This window comes from Mandrillus leucophaeus, unplaced genomic scaffold, assembly GCF_000951045.1.
Source record: "Mandrillus leucophaeus isolate KB7577 unplaced genomic scaffold, Mleu.le_1.0 Scaffold311, whole genome shotgun sequence".
In the NCBI taxonomy this organism is placed as follows: domain Eukaryota; kingdom Metazoa; phylum Chordata; class Mammalia; order Primates; family Cercopithecidae; genus Mandrillus; species Mandrillus leucophaeus.
Window position 1 is genome coordinate 3816693 of NW_012103266.1, and position 8924 is coordinate 3825616.

An 8924-nucleotide genomic window follows, 5' to 3' on the forward strand; every position below is an offset into this window, starting at 1 on the left:
AAAATGTAGTTAAGCCACATACCTTCATCTCCTTTGAGCACTATCACTACTTTACAGTATTTGTAAATAGGTAATTTCACACAGGAAAAAAAAAAAATTGTCAATGCTTAAAATACCATTTTTTACAGTTTAGCTATAAAAGGGTATATTTAAATTTTGAGCCCATAACTTTTAATAAGATATACTATGACAAATTCAGCTTTAAAATATTGGTTTTTAAATTTAGTAGCACACATCTGACCAACATAGTGAACTTAATTTCCTTTCTAATGGAAATTAATTTCCTCCAATATTAATGTTTAATATATTCACAATTTATTTGGCCATCAAAAAAGGAAGCATCTGTGTTTTCCAGAATTTAGATTCACATGGAGATTTTAGAAAACTTTTGGTTAAGGTAAATATCAGGATGATGATATGAAAATTCTGTTGGGATCTCATATAATTATTTATGTTAATATTCGAAAAGGAAGTCACTGAATTGACAATTACTCCATTCTACTATACTTTATAAATATCCAGACATTTCATATCTTACATATATCAATGCTTTTATGTCCACCCATTTTAATAAAAAGGCAACATGCATAAGTAATGTAATAACATGCTAAGACCACCTTACCACATCATCTGCCAAAGTTTTTATTTGAATGTTCTATTAAAACCAAAAAGAAACAAACAAAAAAAAAATCAGATAAGAGAAATTCATAAATCAAACAATAAAATAATTTAATAATTTTCATTTTTATTAACTGTAAACAGTCAAACAGAATCAGAAAGTTCAAACATATAAACAATATATTCTTTAAAGAAAAAAACTTTTTAATGATTAAAAATGAAGGTTTGGCAAAGGTGTATATATTTGTTTTTAAATATGGCTCCCAAGGTCCCAAATCAGATCCAGATCAGACGTCACTACCACAGTGCTGAAATGTGACAAAAGATACCACAAAATCATAAGCCCTTGCATGTTATATAGAAGTTTGGAAATGAATCCTCAAGTTAAGATACCTAAATTTAAAAAACAACAACATGTACAATAGGAAAAATGTCACATTTAACAAGAATGAAATATAATGAAACAGCTTGGCCTCAGAACTGCGTTACTCCTGATGGATATTTAAAGGACACTTTTATAAATATGCTAAATAAAATTGAACTTATTTTTTAAAAACTATCCTTATAAATAAATTAGAAATATTTTCAAAATATTCTAAATAAAATTGAACTTATTTGAACATAAAATTGAATATATATGAGCAATGTTATTTGAAGAATTTGAGTACAGCAATACTAAAGCAATACCTAACAATGTAGTTATCTTCCAGGATTCACGGAATAGTTCAAGACCTTATAATAATGTATGATGAGCATGAAATATAGTTTTTATTATAAATATGTTGAGGTGCCAATTGGGGTGTGATTACGAAAGAACCAGATTTTTTTTAATTGTCTGTTAGAAATTGAATTTAATGTTCTGCCAGATCCTATACATTTATTTCTCATAACAGAAGCTGAATAATGTGTATCAACTTGGTCATGCACGCTAAAAAACATAGGGTCTTCTCACTGTGGGGAGGATTCCATTATGAGTTTTAAGTAAATGAAAATTGCTTGGATCTCAGAAAATTGTCTTCAAATACCACTAACCCAATGCTGTTAAAGACCATCCTCCTCACATCAGCTGGGGCAAATATAGTATTCTATGTATAACTCTTTTTTTTTTTTTTTCTACTTTTAATCCACTGATTCCCTCAGGGATCTAAACTTCTAATCTCTATACCATGTCTTCATCACATCCTGCTGACACAAACCCCAATCAATCTTTACTGCCTAGGAAAAAAGTAGGAAGTTTTTTTTTTTTTTTTTTTGAGACGGAGTCTCACTCTGTTGCCCAGGCTGGAGTGCAGTGGCCGGATCTCAGCTCACTGTAAGCTCCGCCTCCCGGGTTTAGGCCATTGTCCTGCCTCAGCCTCTGGAGTAGCTGGGACTACAGGCACCTGCCACCTCGCCCGGCTAGTTTCTTTGTATTTTTTAGTAGAGACGGAGTTTCACCGTGTTAGCAAGGATGGTCTCGATCTCCTGACCTCGTGATCCGCCCGTCTCGGCCTCCCAAAGTGCTAGGATTACAGGCTTGAGCCACCGCGCCTGGCCAAAAAAGTGGGAATTATTTATATCAGAACTGAAACCACTTTAAGAAGGATAAATTCACCCTGCAACTCTCTTACCAGGTATTTTCTCCTTAATTTTTCTAGTGGGTTGTAGAAAACTGTTTTAAACACAATGGCCAATTTCATGATTTCCTGCAATACCAAATCAGAGAGAAAATGATAAAGTATCAAAAGTACCTCAACTAACCCTGCTACCATCCCTATGTGTGCTTGTCCACCTGGGTTTTTGAGACAGATTATACAGTTCTTCATGCAACTACTGCTTTCCTTCTCTTCCCATCTTTTGGGGTTATAAACTCCAGGCTGGAAACCCATCTATAGCTCCAAAGCAAGAATGTAAATGAAGGGAAAATACTTTTTGCTTTAGTCAAATTATCTAAGTTAAGGTACACATATGTCTAAAATGTTTCAAATCTGTATCTCAATTGAATACATGTTGACAGTTTAATCATGGGAGACAGACACAAGAAAAAAAGCATTGCTAGCAATATTTTCACTTGGTCCTATGGGATGAGACTGAAGTCTTCTCTTCCCCTCAGTACTCTTCTTTGGAATTAACATACTTTTTGTCTATAGTAAACCACAGAGTATAGAGGTAGAAACTATTCGAGTTAGATGGAATTTGAGATAATCTAGTCAAAGTCTCTCATTTTACAAACAAGAGGGTAACGTTTGTTAGTGGCTCCACCTGCATTCCACTTGTCTAGGTTTAAGATTTCCACATCATGTTCTTCTTCCTCTCCTTCATTTCCAATAGCCAAGCAGCTATCCAGTCCCATGATAATCATTCTGCAGTCTGCAAAGATGTGGTTCAAGGCACCATCAGCTCTTAACTAAATTTCTGTAGTGACTTCCTAATCTAGCTCCTTGCTTCCACCTTTGCTCTCCTACAGTTAATTTTGAACACAGCTGACAAAGTGATACTGTGAAAACTGAAGTCACATCATGTCACTCCTTGGCTCAACACTTTCCAAGGGCCATATTTTCCCTCCTAGTGCAAGTCAAAGTCATTACAATGACCTACAAGGCCCTACTGATTTGTACACTCTCCATATCCCTCTGACCTCATCTCCTACTACTCTCCCTTCATTCCCCCAGCTCCAGTCACACTGACCACCTCACAGCTCCCCAATGAGGCAATAAGCCACATGCACTGGCTCTTCTCTCTGCCTGGAATGCTCTTTTTCCATGGTCCATATGGCTTACTCCCTCATCCTGCTTTCAAGGTTTTGCTCAGTGAGGCCTACCCAGGCCATCCTATTTCAAATGGAAACATCTGCCTCCCTCCACACATTCCTGGCACTCCTGAACAAGATTTAGCACATTCTAACATAGTCTATAATTTACTTCATTATCATTATCTTGGTCTGTTTTTCCAACAAAAAATATAAGCTCCACAAGGACAGGGATTTTTGCCCATCTGGTTTAGGGATGTAACCCTAATGCCTAAAGCAGTGTTTGGCACATTGAGGCTCAATAAAGAGTATGAATGACTATCATACTCCCTCCTGTTCATAAATACTCAATGCCTCCCGATGACCTATAAAGATGAATATCCTTAATATGGAATTCAAAGGCCTGTATGTTTCAGCCCTAGGCTACCTTCTACTTCTTCCCTTAGGACCCCTATTCTACAGAAAACAAAAATTAAAATCCTCTTCCCAATGCATACTCCCATGATGTCCTGTTTGTGCCCCTACTGTTCCCTTTGATTGGGAATGCCCATTTTGCTATATACCATTTCTAATTCTAAAGCTGCCCTTGAATTGAAAGTTTAGTTGTTAATAAACCAAATGTGGACCCCTGGTCAAAAATAATACTGGAGAAGGAGTATGCTTTGTTTTATTCTTAAAGAATTTTTTTTTTTTCCTAACAGGCAACAAGAATGATAGAGTACCCCAAGGCACATAGGAAATTATACTTATGTAAAAAATTATCCTAACTACTTGTGATAGAGAAACATAAAGAAAAAACACCCCGCTCCTGATTTCTTGATTTGTAAATTTCATTCAACTAGAGTGGATATCCTGTATAACCACATACATTTAATACGAATATTTTCTCAGATTTCCCTCATGTAAAAATCTGCTTTCATAAATATAATAATACTATTTAAAGCTCTTCGTTATAACTGTTAAGAAAAAAGAACAAATATGGTCTATCAAAAAGGAAAAATTTTAAGCAGATATGAAGAGGCTGAATTTCAGAAGGGGTAATTTTTAGCCATTGTACACTAAACATGTATTGAAATCATTGTATAAGTTACGATTAAATGATCTGCAAACAAAATTAAAGCATTTCTGCCTCACAGATTTTTTTTTTGAGATGGAGTCTTGCTCTGCCGCCCAAGCTGCAGTGCAGTGGCGCAATCTCGGCTCACTGCAAGCTCTGCCTCCCGGGTTCAAGTGATTCTTCTGCCTCAGTCTCCCAAGTAGCTGTGACTACAGGCGCCCACCACGACGTCTGGCTAATTTTTTGCATTTTTAGTAGAGACGGGGTTTCACCATGTTAGTCAGGATGGTCTCGATCTACTGACGTCGTGATTCGCCTGCCTCGGCCTCCCGAAGTGCTGGGATTACAGGCGTGAGCCACCACGCCTGGCCTTCTGCCACACAATTATCTTTCTATATTAGTCAAAAAAGAAAGGTATAAAAGGACTTGAGAATAACAACAGAAACACCAAAAAACTTTTTTTCATTTATAATGATGCTCTTCCAGAACAAACTCTCAAAATTAATTTATGTGGATGGGTGCATCTCTCTCACACCACATGCAAGTAAACATGGATTTTTCACTCCTTTGTACAAACACTACAGAGCTACTATGGAGTTAAAAAATTCAGAAACAAAAATGACCCCCCCAAAAATCTTTATTAGAGTCATACCCCTGAATTAAAAGCACTGATTAAAGTCATTTTCATAAGTTTTTATTATGCAAATCTAATGATCATGCTCATTACAATGAGGGCATATTGTACCAATAAGTATAGTGACCATATATTTTCATTAAAATCAACTCTGGAAAAACAATAAGACTGTGCATTAGTCAAGCAATCAGAGTTTATTAAACTTCATTTATGATCAGCTATATTAAATATAACTTAGCACAGTATTATATGAATATTGTATACATATAAAAGTATCACTCCAGAGTCTCAACCCCTTAAGACTAAGAGAAATGGCCGACTTACTTATAAACTCTAATGCTGAAGTTGTGATTGCAATGCAAGAGTCATTATTGTAAGAAAATTAAGTTTTAATTTTCTCAATCAGGCAGAAATTAACAAAAACAGCAAGATGTAAAGATTCAACTCTCTTATGGCTAATGTTACATGGTAATACAATGTTTTATAAACATCGTGAAATTGGACAACTAAATTGCATATAATTCAAAAGTCTCACCATCAACTCAAAAACGTATTCGCACTATTTGACTATTTTCTTCTCTTTTAAATAAAATGCATTAAGTTGGCCATTACAATAAAGATGAAGGGTTAACTCTTTACCTTCCTTAAGTTTCTTGAGTTCCACGAATGGCAGGTACAATAGGACACAAAAAACAACCTTCACTTCAGCTGAACAAATATTTAATCATCTACTATGTACCTGTTTGTCAGGCCTCTGGGCCCAAGCTAAGCCATTGCATCCCCTGTGACCTGCACGTATACACCCAGATGGCCTGAAGTAACTGAAGAATCACAAAACAAGTGAAAATGGCCTGTTCCTGCCTTAACTGATGACATTCCACCACAAAAAAAGTGAAAATGACCGGTCCTTGCCTTAACTGATGACATTACCTTGTGAAATTCCTTCTCCTGGCTCATCCTGGGTCATAAAGCTCCCACACTGAGCACCTTGTGACCTCCTCTCCTGCCTGTCAGAGAACCCCCTTTGACTGTAATTTTCCTTTACCTACCCAAATCCTGTAAAATGACCCCACCCCTATCTCCCTTCACTGACTCTCTTTTCAGACTCAGTCCACCTGCACCCAGGTGAAATAAACAGCCTTGTTGCTCACACAAAGCCTGTTTGGTGGTCTTTTCACATGGACGCGAGTGACACAAGTGAAACTGTTGAGTACTGGGCACTGGGAATACAGTGGTAAACAAGGTAAGCATGCTCTCTTCCTTTAAGGAGGTTACACTCTAGTTGAAGATCAGAAGAATGAAAGACCAACACAATATAAATCTTCTGAGAGCTCTGATATGGTAATACTCTGTTATAATCTCCATCTGTTTTCCAAGTCAGAAAGGACCTTGAGAAAGGTAATCAATATCAACCAATGATTCAGGGTTTGATTTCTCTGATATCCCTGCCCAATCCCTATTCAGATAAGCAGCAGTCACAGAGGGAAGTAGTTACTATTCAAAGGCCTGCCTTCCAACTTTTCAGACCCTATACTCACTCCTGAACTTTAAAAGCCAGGAAGACCAATCCAAACAACTCAAGGCCAATCACCTGGTAACCAAGCTGAACATTCTGTTCAGGCATTCAAATGCTTTATTATAAAGATATTTTGTGTTAGTTAAGTACCTCTCAATTGTGTTTAATTTCACCAAGAAAGCAACGTCTAATTTTATTTTTAGAACTAAGCTCAATGTACAGGTTTGAGTCTAAGATGACCTTTTAGAAAACAAATTTTCGCTTTTGCAATCACTGAACTATTTACTGTGTGTACTTAAAATTACTCCCAAACATTCTTTCATCTCCTTTCTAAAAGTAAGAGTCATTTTCAGATACCTACACTTCATCTTAGGCACTGTAGTCCTCTATCACCATTAGCACTTAAGAATAGATGCTAAATCAAGTGGTGGTATGCCAGGCACTGGGGATTTAGAGAGATATGGCCCTGCCCTCAAAGCTCAAAAGCCTAGCAGTTGAGAAGATGAAGTTACAGATATGAAGTTCCAGTTCTGCACCTTACTCTGCCATTGTTAACATCTTGAACTGTCCATTTCATCATTTTAGTAGAGCAATATTTTTATATTTTTGTGACCATAAGCACACCATCTCAGAAGTACTGTCATTCAAAAGTCTCCAATTTTAACCCACCAGAGTTCTTTGCCATTGCAAATCAAAATTCATTACACCATTTTTATGACAAGAAAAAAATCCTTTTGAGATTCTCTTCTCAAGATGCTCTTTCAATTTATAAAGAACAAAATATTTATCTAGAAGAAAACAAGTATGACATCACAGTATAGGGTTTCAGTTTTCTTCACAATGCAAAAGCCTATGTTACTTCACTGGATAATTTTGACAAATCTGTCATAACAAGTTATGCTCAATCTTAAATGAATTGTCTTGCCGTAAAGCTGAATCTTGAACTGCCAGGAGGGGTGACTATGACATGGGAATCCAGTAGTCTCTGTGTGACAAACCTGATCAGCTTTGGGACTAAGGGTAAATGGTTCAGGAAATACGTCTGCCACTCAGGTCTTTAAGAATGTTCACACTAATGAATTGGTGGAAGTCACTTAGTGCCTGAATTAAGCAGAAACAATTGCAGGAATAATCCAGCTTTTAGAGTAGTAGCATCCTCTGCAGGTCTAGAAAGAATGTTTGTTTGCTTTATACTGTGAAAGGAAAATATCTTGGGCCTCTTCAAGCTGGGAACTGCCTCTCATTCTATTCAAAGTCATCCCTCTGCTCACAGAGACAGATGCATATTCTGATTGCTTCTTTTGAAAAGACTTATCAGAAACTCAAAAGAATGCAACCATCTGACTCTTACCTACCTGTGACCTGGAAGCCCCCAGTAGGGGGGCCTTACTTTGTGTTATCTCCGCATTTCTGGATGAAACTAATGTACTTCTTACGTATTGACTGATGTCTCATGTCTCCCTAAAATGTATAAAAGCAAGCTGTGCACCGACCACCTTGGGCACACATCATCAGGACTTTCTGAGGCTGTCTCACAAGCGCATTGTCAACTTTGGGAAAATAAACTTTCTAAACTGAGACCTGTCTCAAAATTTGGGGGTTCACAATATTAAACCATTTCAAAAGGGAAAAAAAGTTGTATAGACATGAAAGTTCTTCTTTCTTAGTCTATGAATAAAAAGCAACAGAAATGAAAAGGCTAGCTTTAGCCAAATACAAAAATTTCAAAACCCAACACAGTACTTTGTACATAACAGATACTCTTAGATCAATGATTTAGCCAAGTAGTGCTCTATAATTAATAAACAGATTTTCACCTTCTCTGTGAAAAAACGACAAATTTCTCAACCAAACCTTAATCAAGCACCCATTTTATACCCAACACTTTATGGCACAGAGAAGTTTAAGGATTCTTCCCTTAAGGCATTTACAGTCTAACCAGGGAGTAAAAACTAACCATATAGGCTGGGTGTAGTGGCGCACACCTGTACTACCAGCACTTTGGGAGGCCAAGGCGGGTGGATCACCTGAGGTCAGGAGTTCGAGACCAGCCTGACCAACATGGTGAAACCCCCCTCTCTACTAAAAATACAAAAATTAGCCGGGTGTAGTGGTGGGCACCTGTAATCCCAGCTACTTGGGAGGCTGAAGCAGGAGAATCGCTTGAACCCAGGAGGCAGAGGTTGCAGTGAGCTGAGATCATGCCACTGCACTCCAGCCTGGGTGACGGAGTGGGACTCTGTCAAACCAAAAAAAAAAAAAACTAACCATACAAAAACAAAAATAACTAAATGCTAAACTATGAGTTTCTCAGGTATGTAGTTTACTTTCTTCCAAGGCACAATCCTCCTTTTTTTTTTTTTTTTTTTTT

General features: G+C 37.1%; 1 protein-coding gene across 4 annotated transcripts in view; it reads right to left on the reverse strand.

Annotated features, from left to right (window-relative positions):
• The window catches only part of DIAPH2 (diaphanous-related formin 2), a 964164-nt gene that overhangs the window by 900910 nt on the left and 54330 nt on the right, over nt 1–8924 (reverse strand). For all 4 annotated transcript variants that reach the window (XM_011987565.1, XM_011987563.1, XM_011987566.1 and 1 more), the window contains exon 2: nt 623–655. In XM_011987565.1, the coding sequence (XP_011842955.1) occupies nt 623–655 (33 nt within the window). The remainder of the gene's footprint in view (nt 1–622; nt 656–8924) is intronic.